Source organism: Empidonax traillii, unplaced genomic scaffold, assembly GCF_003031625.1.
Source record: "Empidonax traillii isolate 1590-97213 ecotype Southwest subspecies unplaced genomic scaffold, ASM303162v1 scaffold51:size1492887, whole genome shotgun sequence".
NCBI classification, from domain to species: Eukaryota; Metazoa; Chordata; class Aves; order Passeriformes; family Tyrannidae; genus Empidonax; species Empidonax traillii.
In genome coordinates this window covers 1,430,477-1,445,904 of record NW_020955244.1, presented here as the reverse complement: position 1 = coordinate 1,445,904, position 15,428 = coordinate 1,430,477, and the positions used below count along the sequence as shown (strand labels likewise).

The 15,428-nt window shown below is 38.3% G+C and overlaps 1 protein-coding gene across 1 annotated transcript in view; it reads right to left on the bottom strand.

Moving 5' to 3' along the window:
- Positions 1–6,886: 6,886 nt before the first annotated feature.
- Positions 6,887–15,428, bottom strand: part of LRRC2 (leucine rich repeat containing 2) — a 62,138-nt gene continuing 53,596 nt past the window's right edge. The window contains exons 6-9 of the mRNA XM_027879169.1: positions 11,936–12,081; positions 10,134–10,289; positions 8,447–8,583; positions 6,887–7,041 (exon numbers count right to left, since the gene is read on the bottom strand). Of these exons, the coding sequence (XP_027734970.1) occupies positions 6,992–7,041; positions 8,447–8,583; positions 10,134–10,289; positions 11,936–12,081 (489 nt within the window). The 3' untranslated portion in view covers positions 6,887–6,991. The remainder of the gene's footprint in view (positions 7,042–8,446; positions 8,584–10,133; positions 10,290–11,935; positions 12,082–15,428) is intronic.

Here is a 15,428-nt window from a genome sequence, read left to right as displayed (position 1 = left end):
AAAGGCAAAAACGCAACTGCATTTTAAAAACAAATTAAAGGCTCGATCTCCTTTCGTTACCTGGCGGCATCAAGTGGAGCCATCGGTGGTGGTTCCTGCAGATACCAATATCTAACAACTGAACTCACCTTCTCTGAATAGAGGGCAGACATATGACCTGCTCCATCTCTCTGGGGCCAGGGCAGCACCACAACAAACTTGGCATCAACTTATTTTCGAATATTTATCTTGACAGAAAGTTATATAGAACCCACAGCTGAGATATCGTTTCAGTTTTTTAAATCAGCAAACACAGAGTAGGAATGAAACACTGAATAATATTTTATCAGCTTAAAGCCCTACAGTATAACATATTGTTTTTTTGTAAATGTATTATTTTGTGTCATTACACAATACACAGGCCCTAAGGCTGGCTGAGCCTCAAATTGTCTGAATCTTTGTAAAAAAATGAAAAAGAAGATGCAATGTTGTATATCTAAATTTGAACTTAAACGTTGATTTTCTTTTTATAGTCTAAAACTGATTTTCAGTCCTGTAAGCTGATGCTCTTCCTTACAGGTCTATTCACCAGGATTTGACAGCTAATTTAATTACTTTATAAATGTCACTATTGATTTTAGGAAAAGGCTGGAAGCATTAATGGAAAATAGAAACTCTGAACATAGCCAAGGCAATATGTCTACGATGTAATTGCATTTTAGATATAAAATGCATCTTTACAAAGATTTTCCTGAACCTGAAGTAGTTATTTTGCAGCTGGCAACAAGAAGTTACCATGGAGCAGTAAGAGACAGTAATGATATTTTCCTATTAATGGCAGTTGGAAGATAATGAAAACACCATGCAGATACCCTCTTCACACTAAGCAATACCATGGCTGTTAATGGACCAGTGGAGTGAAGAAGAGAGCGAATACAGTCACAGCTGGAGTCAGCCCAAGCAGCAGATTCAGCTACTGAAAAGGAGAGGAGACTCTTCCTGAACTGCTAAGTGTCACTCAAGTGGTACAAAACCAGAATTATGCTGAGTTACAGTTCTTCAATTTATTAGGACCATTTCAAATGAGGTCTTGAAAACAGGGGAAAAACCCCACTTTCCAACCTCCTCCCACCCACTGCGAAGCAGGAGCTAATCTGCTCTGAAAGAGTGGCACCAAAAAAAGCATTAATATTGTTAGCAATTGGTGACTTCTCACTGAGTGGCACTGAAGCACCCATTTGCCATCTGGACAACCTCTCTAGGGAGGTTTGCTGAGTACTGGGGGCTCACATTTGCAACGTCACAAAGAGGCTGCCAAGCCACGTAAAACCATAGGACTGTTATCCACGCCTGCTCTTTCACACAGAGTTGAATGATGCTGCAAGAAGGAGGCTGCAAAATATCAGAAGGGGCTTCACGTCCCTCAGGAAGGTGTTGAAGGGGTTGGAAACAGAGGTATTGTATCCTCTATGCTCCCAGCTGGGGACTGGAACCAAGGAAGAAGGGGAGGAATGGATCAAGTGCATTACTGACTGCATGGCTCGTGCCATGCTCAGAGTTTGGGGTCCTGCAGTCTGGGATGCGCCTTCAAAAGACCAGGCATTGGTGCCAGATGGGGATCACCTGCCTGGGTGTGAGCATGTTCTGGGAAGGAAGATGGCTGGACTTCTTAGCAGAGCTCTAAACTGCGTTCAGCAGGGGAAGGGGGTGCATTTCCAAGCGTCAGAGAGGAACAAGGAAACAAGAGCACTTCCAGGAAGCAGCAAGGAAACACCCGTAAGTCATCCCCAAGGATTTAGGGAAGGCTCCTCCCAAAAGGTGAAGAGATCAATGGCCCAGATGAAGTGCCTCTACACCACTGCATGCAGCATGGGTAACAAGCACGAGGAGTTGGAAATCATGGTGAAAGCAGAAGAGTGTGACCTAGCTTCTGTCACAAATGGGAAGGGAGAATTGATATCAACAGATATGAGGAAGGATAGAGTATTCAGTGAGTTCTTCACCTCAGTCTTCACTGATCACCAGGCTTCCCATGTCTCTGGAGTCCCCAAACATCTAGGTGGATTTGGGGGAGTGAAGTCCTTCACACTGGCCAGTGAAAGGCAGCTTTGAGACCACTTGACGAGGCTGAATAACCACGAGTCTTTGGGACCTGGTGAGATGCATCCAGGGATCCTGAGGATACACTCTGATGTCGTTGGCAGGCACTTCCCCATCTTATTTGAAAAGTCATGGTGGTCAGGTGAAGTCTCTAATGACTGGAAAAAAGGAAACATGACTACTATTTTTAAAAAGGGGAGAAAGGGAGACCCAGGGAACTGTGGACCGATGACCCTCACTTCTCTCTGGGAAGATCCTGGAGCAGACCCTCCTCAAAGTTATGCTAAGGCACATAAAAGACAAGGACATGTTCTGAGACAACCAGCAGGGCTTGTCCTGGTGAGACCCCATCCTAAGTGCCAGTAACCAGCTCTGGCATCTTCAGCACAGGAAAGACATGGACCTGTTAGAGAGGGCTGTGAGGACAAGCAGAGGGCTGGAGCACCTCTCCTATGAAGGCAGGCTGAGAGAGCTGGGGTTGTGCAGCCTGGAGCAGAGAAGACTCTGGGCAGATCTTATTGCAGCCTTCCAATACCTACAGAAAAAAAAAGGAGAGCTACTTTTTATGCAGACTGATAGTGATGGGTCAAGGGGGGAAGCGTTTTAATATTTAGAGTAATTAAAATTTAAAATTTAAATATAATTTAAAATAATTTGAATTATAAGAAATTCTTTTCTCAGAGTGTAGAGAGGCACTGCAGTAGATTGCCCAGAGAAGCTGTGGGTGCCCCATCCCTGAAAGTGTTCAAGGCCACATTGAATGGGGCTCTGAACAACCTGGTCTACTGGAATTTGTCCCTACCCATGGCAGGAAACATCAGGAGATGGAACTAGATCATCTCAAGGCCTCTTCCAATCAAATCTGATTCTGTGAAATCATCCACGGACCAGGACCTAGAGGCTGCTAAAATTGTCATGACATCAAGAAAAGAGCATTCCCTGTTTGTCATTTTGCTCGGTGCTTCCTTAGAAGAAAAGAAACACAATAAAACAGTTTTGGTGTTGCATAAATGCTCAAGGGAAAAAAAAAAGAAGAATATATTGTCCAGTATTAACTGTAAATTTTAAGCCAATATCTGTTGGAAGATTATGTTATTCTTAGGCATTCATTAATTACATTTCCAGTTATTTGCTGTCTTTATAAATTAGTCTTCCTAGACTATACTTGGCTGTTCTTAAAAACAAGGCCACGATGTGGAACAAGGAAAAGGAACACCATTAAAAGCGATTATCGGATTTATTTTTGCACACTGAGCTGATGTGTATTCTAGAAAACATATTTCAATTGCTCACAATCTTTCTGCTTTGAAATAGCAGCGCCTTGCAAAGCAGAACAAAGTATTGAGTTTTAGAAAGTGTAGTATTTGAACTACTGTAAACAAAGCAGTGCAGAACTAAAAAACTTATTGCTTTCCTTTAGGAATGTAAGTATTTGACATCATAAATTTGCAAACAGCAGAGATTTCCATTGGCACACAATATTCCTCTCATTCATAAGGTTGTTCATTTTCAAAATTCAAAAAAGAAAGTATGAAACATGCCAATAACAGAAATCTCTTCCCTGGTGGTGTTGTTTTCTGGTGAAAGATAATAGTTTAAAACACAATTGCTAGTAAAACAGAGTTGAACAGAGGTTGCTTAAAAAAGCAATAAAATTAGATCTAATTCAAAATTAGGTATCTTTTGACATACAGATTTCTTACGGTGGTGAATGACACTAATACAGTTATATTTAAAATTATATTATAAGTATGTTCTTATAGTATTTTCATTGTAAAGGACATAGAAGTAGAACTCAAAGGCAATTATGTTGAAATTAGGACTTTCAGTAATAGCTGGCAGTCTTAGGTGTAATAGAGACAGTTCATCTTCCCCTTAAACAGAGGCATTTAACTAATTCCATGACAAAAATACCCTTTTCCTTCTGTGGGTAAGATCTGAGGAGGTAATGTTCTCCAAGAGCTCGGAATAAAAGCTCTCAGCCCTGTGGAGAGGGACTAATGGGCAAAAAAAATGGGACATGAGCTGGCCTACGTGCTCTTGCAGCCCAGAAGGCCATCCCTACCCTGCATCAAAAGGAACATGGCCAGCAAGTCCAGGGAGCTGGTTACCTCCCTCTGCTCTGCCTGGAGAGCTGCATCATTCCCAGCACAAGAAAGATATGGCCCTGTTGGAGCAGGTCCAGAGGAGGGCCACAAAAAAGGGTCAGAGAGCTGGGGCATTTCTGCGTTGAGGAAAAGCTGAGAGGAAGAGCTGAGATTGTTCAGGCTGGAGAAGGCACGACTTACTGCAGCTAGTCAGCATAAATAGGCTTATGAGAAAGAGGGAGGAAGATTTTTTTTTACCAGGGTTTGTAGTGACAGGACAAAGGGTAACAGTCTGAAACTGAAAGGGGGTAGAATTCGTTCTAAATTGGATCTAAGGAAGACATTCTTTACAAGATTAGTGAGTTGTGTGGATGTCCCATCATGGGAATTGTGAATGGTCAGCTTGGACTGGGCTTTGAAAAACCTGGCCCAGTAAAAGATGTCCCTGCCTGTGACAGAGGGGTTGGGGTAGATGATCTTTGAATGTCTCTTCCAACTGAAACTGACCTGTTATTCCATGAAAATTAGGTTCACAGGTGTCCAAAGTCAAGTTGGAGAGCACTAGCTGGATCCCCTGTGCACCACTGGCCTTGCATTTTACACTACTTAAATGCTACAGAATCTTTTTTTAGGGAAGTGCTAAGCTGAACTTAAAGATTGCTAGTGGATGAAAATTTATGAGTCTTTTGTAAGTTGTCTCACAGTTACCTTTACTGAAAAACAGAACTTCTGTTCCTAGTTCAGATATGTGAGTTCAAGTTTTAGCCTTCTACCTTAAGTTTGCTGCTGCATTAAAAAAACCTGGTTTTAGAGCTTGATTTTGCATGAGTAAATATTGACAAGCAAAATGGACTCGTGAACACCACCGTCCAATCAAGTTAAAAATATGTGGGTTTTATGTTATTTGTTTCTTCTGACTGTCCCCCAGTTTATCTGCACCACTCTTACCCGCGAAGAGCAAAAGTCTCTTCAGTAAGATTATCTGCAATGTTAAATAAGTCTCTATTCAAGTACTTTCCGTTTAAATATCCAACAATTCTGATACCAGAATTTGCACTAACATTTTTGGTTGTTAACTATGTCGGCATCCCTGGTTGTTTGTAAAGCTGGAACTCCCATAATGTCCGTCCCAATTCTATAAGCACAGAGCTTGTGATTTTCATTCCTGCAATTTTTTAGTGGGTGTTAGACTATATGACAGAATTCTAGAAATAGAATTTCAAACCATGCCAAAACAGCTGTCTTACAGAAGTTTATTGCACTAATGTCCAACCTTAACCAATCAAATGTATAATTTCTATAGAAAAAAATAGTTTCACATAGCCTGATTTCTCTAAGCCCACTTTAATTGCTACTATTTTATCCTATTTCATTACCTAATAATAATTTAAAGAATTGTCCTCTATGATTTTAAGATCAATGTAAATTTTTCTTAGAGTTTTTTAACTTTTCCTTTAATCAGAACTTGTTTAAGATCTGCTTTAACACCTAGAGACCAATTTGAGTGGGTTTCATTTAGATAGTAATATAACTGCAGAAGTTTGCAACTGAAATAAATAACACACCTATTCTCTTCTTTTAAAAGATTGAATGCTAGAATGTTAAAAAGAAAACATCAAAATCGGTATATGTTTTTCTAAATAGTCTAATTTAGTCTAATAGAAGTCTGAAGAGCATACCCTTCATTGCTTTGTTTTTTAAATAGGACTGACTTAAGTTGCATTCTACTGCACAAAGCTGAAAACACCTCATCCATAACAAAAAAACCCACAAGATGTAAATACAATTTCACTTAACTGCACTCATAAGTTTAGGACCATGTAAATTCTCAGATTAAAAAGTATTGATTTATTAAACAAAAAGTACATGTAAAACTAGGTTTCTGAAGGTCTACACTGTATACACTTAGATAATTATATATAAACAGATTATTAAATAGCAAGCAATATAACTTTATACCAGCAAACTTATTCTTAAGCAACTTGGAAAATTCCAATAAATGTCCACAAAATCCTGTAATCTGAAACCAGGAAGAAGACCTTTATCATCATTTTAATGATAGCATTAGTTCATACTGCTTAGTCCTTAAAATCTTATTTAATACACTAGTATAAGACTGCTTAGCACAGAAGTTTCCATTACATTGGTACTTGAATTTGCAAACAGGTAAAATCTTATAGTATGCTGGGGAAAGAAAAAAAAAAAAGCAGGAAAACTGCTACAACCTTCTATACAAAAAGTTGTTTAAGCTTTAAAAAGTTAACTGAAAATCCCAAGAAGGACAATTTTCTTGCAGTATAGAAAGTAAATGCAAATAATTATGGGTGTGTTCTCGCTTTGAGTATTGAAAATAAATAAATGTGTTATTTGGTCTTTAAAAAACCACAGATTACATTCATTTTTTGGAATTAGAAAATAATTTTCTAAATTATCCCCTCTTATAAAATCAGATCTCTTTTTAAGATCATGCTTTATGTTCCACTGCTTCAGCTACAACATAGAATGTCTCCATCTTTCATCTATGCCTGTTTATATTTTATTTGGGTGAATATTTACTTTCAGCAGGTCTATATGCAAATTAGTGGCTATTACTGTTGAACTTGAAAATAAATATGCTGACTTAAAATGTGAAACAGCATCTTATGAAGGCTCTGCTGCCCCTTGTTTTTACCTGTAGTTAGTGGGAACAACTACAGTAACAAATAAATAATTCGTTATGATTTTGATGTAATTCTGGTCATTTATATTTTCCAGTTTTTACTATTCAGGTGGATAAAAAGAGGATTTTCCAGACATTCACTGGTGATTTAGAGGTTTTTTGATCGTCAGAGCTGAAGACTGAGTAACACTTTCGTAGTGTAGGAAGGAGTAGACTCTGTGAAAAAGAGAAAAAAGAAATGCATCTCAGATTTTAGCTGTGTAACCCAGCACAAATAAATGAAACCCTTAGCTAGAAACAGCTGGGCTTGGTTTTACTTCAAAGGTACTCTGCAAACGATCTCTGTGCTACCTTTCAGAAATTCTGCTGGTTTGTATTTTGCACGAGCTATTCCTTCTCCAACCTGTTTTTCAAAAGCAGGTATTGGCTTAATCCGTGGTAGAGAAGTTCAGAAGCCCGAAATACAAGAGTGATCCATGATCTAAACTCACGATAAAGTTTTGTCTTGTGTTGTCCCTGAGCTGCCTTGCCCCAAAGGAGCATGGACTGGCCTGTTCTCTGTAGGTCCCAAAGCAAGTTTCAGGCAGCCAGGCAGACTTCACATGTCATAATCATGTAAATACAGCTCCACCACTACGTATTTTATGACTATCTCTAAAGCCAAATTATGACCTCAGTTTTTCCCTCCATTCTTTTCTTCCCTCCATTTTAACCACCCCACTGTCACCACTGTTGGAATCTGGTGCTTTTATGGCAGACATCACTTTAGAGACAGACAGCATGAATACTCCAGTGCTCACATCATGGATATTAAGGGAAAAAAAGTCCAGTATCAGAACATGAAAACTATTCTGAAGCCACATCCCATGGCCTTTCTTCGTATTTCTCTTTTACCAGGTCTCTGGACAGATCACTTAAATGATCTGCAAGGAATGAAAAGATACCAAAATATTCATTCCACAAACGTCATTTCTACACACCGACTCTCAAAGGGATTAAAACAGAGTCTACAGGGTATTCTGGCTCACAAGAAACTTTCCCTTTGCCTCCTAACATTTTACTAAAGGCTCAGTAGATCAACAGTCTCCTAATGATGGTAAATGTAAGACAAAGTAGCAAAATGAAGTAATATGCAAAGCTTCAGGCGATATGAAATAAAGACAAAAGCAGAGATTTTACTCTGATTGTACAGTGGTTAAACAATCATTTCCCTGGCACAGATAATACTGTTAAAGAATGTTCTACTGGTACAAAGACCCTCTCCTCTTTGAGGAGGAGAAGCACTTCAGGAATTTGACATCACTAGTGCTAATCCCAAGTGAGGTAATTAAATCTAGGGAATGAGAATAATCTTGGTATACTTTACTAGTGAATTAAAGTTAGTTCATGTACAAACACACAATTAAATTTCTACACATTACTTCAATATCAAGTTTCCTAGTTAGAGCCCAATCTTTTAACAAAACACACTTGGCATTTTCACTATCAATCTTATTTAACACCATAACAGACAACTACAGTTTAAGGATTTATGGCTTGTACTCTCAAAAATAAATGTTCCCAACAGGTGTCTGCACTTATATCCAAGGTAGCAGGAAGCTTACTGCAAGTTCACACATACCCCTTTCCTTTAGGTCGTCAATGTATGCCTTCATAAACTCTTTCTCAACTTGCTCACGTTCGCGTTCACTTTCTATAATTTCTTCAGTGTCTTCACATACAATCGTTTCAGCTGGACCATTCCTGAGACTTACGAATCTAGACAGAGATTAACAGAAGAAAATACGCTACAGGCTGCTGAACATCACTGGTCAACAAAAATGACGTTGTAGAAATTGCTTCTAGAGCCGGAAGGAGAAACGTAAAGAACAGTATCTCAAATTGGCATTATGGCATTGTTAGGATACACATATTGGAAACACCTTCTCTCTATTCCACTTTCCATCTAAAAATTATCAGATTCTTTGTAATTATAGGTAAATTTCTTTATTATAGAACTTCTGACAGACTACACTGTAATCTCACATCTGTTGATAAGCAGTACAAACTCCATCCTAACAACATTGCCTGGCAATCTGGAGTTTTGCCACTATCACTTAGGCAAAAATACATACTTCCATTCTTTTGTTGTTATTACATTAATAATAATTATTTTTGGTTGGTATTAATAATTTGGTTCTTAATAATAATTTTTATTGTTATTACATTAATAATTAATAATTCTCTTTTACAACGTATACCTGGACTTACGTTACATTGCATTTGCAAGCTTCCTGAAGGTGCATGTTGCATGTGAAAAACTAGGTGATTACATAGACAACTTGCTTAATGTCCAACTTAAGTGCACTGCATTCTGAAAATCTCTGATTTTCGCTCCAAGAAAGGAAAAAATATCAACAAAATCGTTGCTTTCAAAAGAACAAATGTTTCAGCAAATCATACGGCTTTCCAAAATCTCATGAATTGCTGTGAGTCTGTGATCAGCTGACTTTGGCTGTCCAGGTGCCCACCAAACAGCTCTCTCTCTCTCTCTCCCCCACTTCTCAGCAAGACAAGTGGAAAACAGCAGATGAAAAAAGTTGTAAGTTGAGAGAGCTTATGAGAAAAATAAAAGCTATACACTAGAGCAAAGCAAAGCAAAGCAAAGACCTAATTCTCTACTCAACAGGTGATGTCTAGCCACTTCCTGGGAAGCAGAGGCTCAGTTTATGTAGCTGGTTTCCTTGGAAGACAAAAAAAAAACTTAATAACAAGTGACCAACCTTCACTCTCCTTTCTCTTGCCTTTATACGCTGAGTATGACACCCTACGGGTCAGCTGGAGTCAGCTGCTCCAGCTGTGTCCCCTCCCAAGCGTGACCACCACAACTGCAGACTAAAAGGTCTCCTAGCCTTATCCTGTGTGCAGCAATAGGGTGGCATTTCACAGCAAAGAGCTTCTGAAATCATGTGACCTTATTTAACCTTTTGTTATCCACGCGTCACTCTCCCAGCAAGATGCTCTTGGCAGCACTGAGCTTATCAACAGCTTACTGCCAGGCTACTGGTCCTCCTCTGAGACAGCTGCTATGACCCCATCTGCCCAAGAACAGCAGTTTAGGCAGGTTTACAATGCAGGTAACTGGCAGGTGAAAATCAGAAAGGTGAAGATCCTTTAATAATTTCCAGTTTTTGTAGTGGTCCCTTTACTGCTCTGACATTAACTGGGTCGGAATTTGTGAAAACTGATGCCCATGAAAGAATTTCTCTTGGGTGCCTGCATCTTATTTTCTTAAGAACATTTTCCCTTTCTCTCTCGCTTTTACTTACTTCAAACCTGTGGTAGACTCACAGATGGCTGTTGGTACCTCGACCAGGTCATCACCACTGACAACCAGCAAACTGAGCTTTGGCATATTGACAAGAGCTCGTGGAAGATAAGTCAGCTTGTTTTTCTGCAAGAGAAGTGTCTGCAATTGATCTAACCTGTAAAGATATAAAAGACAAAGATGACTTAAAATACTTTTTTTCAGACAGGAACATCTATCCAAAACAGCAATACTGACTTAATCTTGTGTATAATAGGATCAATTACATGCAACATCTTCAGCTTCTCAAAAAAAAATCACCCAAACCCCACTTTCACAGATTTTCATCAACTTTAATGGAAATCTCCAGTCATGGTTCAACATTATAGATATTAATAGCACACCTCTGACAAGTAATCAAGAGCATACTCAAGATAAAAGGTTACAAAATTTACTGTGCTTTCATACAGAAGATGTTGACAGAACATGATATAAAGCCTCATCATGTGCACCCTGGAACTAATGAAAAATACAGCTCATCAGCTCACAGCTTTGACCATGTGCTGGTTTCTGTGAACTAGGTACGTCTGTGCCAGGCAGTAAGTCCCCACCTATTGTTTTTCAGTAATTAGTACTGTGGGGAGCGAGAGAAAGATGCAAAAATCAAAACCCAAAGTCAAACAAAGAAAACATTATTTTTTTCATGTCTGATTGTGGTATTTTAGTATCAGGTCTGCAACTCTGGGGGAAAAAATGACCCTTAGGTTGAGTGGGTATCCTTCCACAAAAGAAAAATGCCCTCTTAAAAGCTCTTTGAAGTTGATGAAATCTCTGGTCAGTCCCCCTGGAGAATAGTGGTAGGTTTATTCTGTTTGCAGCTAATGCATGTGAATTACTAACACAAATTAAGGCTTCAGTCCTGCCGTCAGAATAATCTGTGATTACACAATGTCCTAGAAAAGTCTTTTTGCCCAGCAACAAAGGCCTTGAGAAAGTAAAGATTGAACGAGTTTTCTGTGAAATTTCTTTTTCCTCAGGGATTTCTATTCCCTGATCAACAAATAACCTAGAGTTGTTTTTTTTTTTTTTTTAATAAGTTTTAGTTGATAAGTTTTAGTTAATAATTTTTTCCGTTTACTTACAGCTATGTAAAGTTTTGTAAACCAAGTCACCACAGGACTCCAGAGTGAATAAATAGGCCCAGGAATAAGAAAAGAGCTTTCTCAGGCTAGCAAGTCCCACTGAAAGGATCAGCGTGGTTTTGCTTAAAACTAGTTCTAGTGGGTCCCTAAACTGGAAGAGTGAGTATGTGCGTGCACAAGCATGGATGCTTTACAGGAGAGGGGGAGGACTGTCAGTGATTTTTTTTAATCTTACCAATATTTTTCTACTTTACTGAGGAAATTTGACAGGCTGTCTCAGCAACCTGAATATGCTTTAGTTTATCTTTTCCTCCTCCCCACCTCCCCTCCAGAGAGTTGCTGCTGCCAGCTCCCCGTGGTGAGTCCCCTTTGCTGGACCTGGGGCAGAGCACACCCCATGAACTTCCCAAAAACCAATGCTCAGATCCAACGATAAATCACCACGAAAGCAGCAGGAAGTCCATTCAGTTCACTGATTGCCATCAGTGAGACAGAAAAAGTAGTTTCTGTTGTCTGACATAGCCCATCAATACTAATGGAATAGTATAGATACATGTCCACATGTGGGTTGTTGTTTTTTTTTTCCACGTGGTTTTTCAATAAAGGTGTTTCTTGGAAGCTTCCTAATTTCTAAATGACTGATTAGTTCATAAACCTGCCAGTGAATTAAAACATAAACTACCTGTCTATGTCTTCTGGGAGATCTTTCAGGTTGTTGCTGCTGATATCCAAGCACTGCAAATTCGACATCCGGAGCACACAGATTGGGATAGAATGGAACTTGTTTGCTGACACATCCACAACTGTGACTTGTTTCAGGTTACTTAGCTAGAAAGAAGCAGTGCTCTATGTTAGCTAAATTTTGCAGGTACAAGAAGACATTTCATTCATCAACCATTTCTATTCCCCTCAAAGCCCTAAGGAAGATAAGAATTTATTAATTTTTTACTTAACGTTTTACCAGCCTTATCTGTTACTCATCATTTTATAGGAGAAAGGGATTCAGAAATAATTCCCAAAGTGTTCATCACCTTTCTAACATCACCAGGAGGTTCAATGAAATTTTCATTCTTTAAAACCCTACAGTTTCAGATGACAAGTTGAACAAGAAAATTGCTTGGTTTTGAAGTGACAAAACAGAATTTATATGACTAACACAAGTTACCATTCTCAAAATCAGAGATTTGATAACTCCTATCAAAATTACATAAATTCCCATTGCTTTAACTCTATTATGCACTGAGAGTGCATTGCTAGGACACCATTAGAAAATGAAACTACCAATTTAAGCCAAAAGAAAAATTGGTTCACTATTTTTCAAAGATCTTTAAAAATACATCTTCCATACTGCAAACTAAATATATAATGAGGTTTTTATTTGAGTCCTTTTCAAAGGAATTACATTTTTAAGTAATAAACCTTTAGTGCAATAAAGGTTAACTACAAATGTAAAATATACCTGGTTAAGAAATTAATGTGTTAAATGAAGTTCTCTCTGTACTGAATCAATTATTCACATTATCAGTGTTCATAAAACCATGCAGATAACTAAAGTGAATATCAAAGGAGTATAAATATTAACCAAAAAAAGTAGTTTATGATGGAAATTATATTACTGAGCTTCTAATCATATGTCACCATCACCACCTAGCTCTACAGAACCTGACACAGAAGAAAAAGTAGCAAAAAAAATTCCTTGTCCTTTGCTGAAGGTATCTTAGAATGTAGAAAATAAGGAGGAACAAAAGCCCCAAAACAAATACATTTCCCACTTCCAAAATAAGCAGATTCTGCATGCAGCAGCAGAAATTAAGGGGAAAAATCAAAAAGTAATGAAAAACATCCTAAATAATTGAAAATTATTTTCTTTATTAGTGTTTACTAATTGCTTTTTACATTTTCTGTTCAAGATCATTCTTACTGTAATACTGGGAGACTTTCATCTTAATTTGACCATTGCTGTGTAACACTTCCTCATTCACAGCTTGGTGTTGTGTGAGAGCCAGTTTGGTTTGAGGTTCTTCAGTGGTGTATTTTTTTTGTTTGTGGTGTGTAGGTTACTGGATTCTTTGGGGCTTTGTGGGCTTTATTTGCTTGCTTGTTTTCTCCAGTTATAACCTCACGTAACTGCAAAATCTTAACATTTGGAGAAATATTTTCAGGGGCATTTACTGGAGTCATTCTTGTTAACAGGTGGCTACACGGTTAAGTTTGTCTTTCGGAAATGTAATAGGGGTTCAGAGTTCCTCAAGCCAAAGGTATAATTTCAAAACCTCCCCCCACCACCTTAAAACAGCCCTAGAGCAGGTGAGGCATCGCTCTGAGAACGTCTCACTGTGGATTCAGAGCAAGCAAGAAAGCACACTCCTGGCTTCCAAACCATTTTGTCCTTTTGAGGACTCACTCCTAGCAACGAACATTTACTCCCATACTGTAAATTTTCCACACTAAATCTTTTTCCTAACAAAGCAGAACGTCCTTTTGAACAGGGAAGGCACAGTGACTGTTCTAGATCTGTTCTAGTAGCAAAAGAACATAGAAAATAATTGGCATCCCCTTTATACTTTGTGGTTTCAATTTATCATCACAGTTTCAAATCCCAAGCAGATATTTCAAGTTTCCATGAGCAATTTGAACTCAGAACAATTTGCTAAAACTGCTGGTACATTTTTTGAACAAGCTCTCCCTGCGAAAAATTTTGCAGGCACAGAATTAAAGCAATATCCCAGGGGCTTAAACGCCAAAATGCTCTCAAACCACCCCCAGAGAAGAAAAGCCACCTTCTCTAGGCACAAAACAGCAGATGCTTGTTAAAATAAACACATTACTGTTCACCCAGGTTCCTAAACACTTTGCTTTCACATTCACTCACCTGTCACACTGAAACAACTTGCCAACATTAACTCTAGATGGTAACATTATATTTCTTCAACAGCAGTAGCTAGTCTTACACGTTTTCCTAATGGTTCTTTATTCAATTAAATATTATAGGCAATACTAACATAGCAATATTTTTTTTTAAGGAACACAGCTGTTTCTCTCATTTTTGGTATAACATGGAAAAGACGTTATTTTAATACTTTAATATTGATTAGATTAAAACATACGTATTTCAGGAGTTTGTATTCCCATAAAAAAGTACCAACAAAATATAAGATCATGGACTCCACTGATACAAATTTTTGGTTCACCGTGCCACAGAATACATGGAGCAGTGATTGCACTGTGTATGCTGCAAGCCCTCAGCACCTGTTCTTTTGGGGTAATATTTAATAAAACCTGTCCATCTCACAGAGTGTGTTGAAACCTAATGGAGTTTTTAATTTAATCTATTTCTGAGGTGTTACCAAGTACTTGGTGTGATAGACTGTGCATTGGAAATTATGGCAGCTGTGTATTACATTTCCTAAAGGAAACCCTGTGTATTCCATTTCTTCTTCAAGAACTCATTGATTCTTACACCTTTTATAGCATTTCATTTTCAAGCAAGCATGTCTCCCTCATAAAAAATGTATTTAATAGTCTAGCTACCTGGGCACACTTATGTAGTACCTATGTTTAATCATTCTCACCATTTTTATTTGACAAACTTGCCTGTTTTACCTATCTTCATAGTTTTGTTTGTAGAAATAATTCAGATAACTTGTAAAGCTTCGCTGCTTTTCTTTCCCTCTGGCAATTAAACCTTCAGTTGAAAGGAAAGGACACCATGTCCTGGGCTGAACAACTATTTGATTAACAGGTGTGGTTTTATTTTTGTTCTGCTTTTTTTGCTATGAAAGGAATTTACTGATAAGGTTGGATGACAGATTCTCACGGGTTGCCTTCCACTTAGCACCAACAAATTAAGAGGAATAAAGTTGTGTCAAATGCCATATTTTTCAGTTACATTTAAACACTCAGTAACAAAAACAGCAACCCAACGAAGTTAATTATGACAAGACCTACAAAGGATTGACCCAGAAATGTCTATCCATGCACTACAAATCTGCTTTTGCCCTGAAATTTCAAACTCAGTGAAGTCAAAGACAATTTGTACCACTTCAGCAGTACAGGTTATCACTTACACTGCCTTCCAAAACATGGGTTGCCTCCCAAACAACACAGTTTGAGACCCAGCATCTCATTAACTCACTGAACACAGTGACAAGGTGATCACAGGTGATCACAGAGCA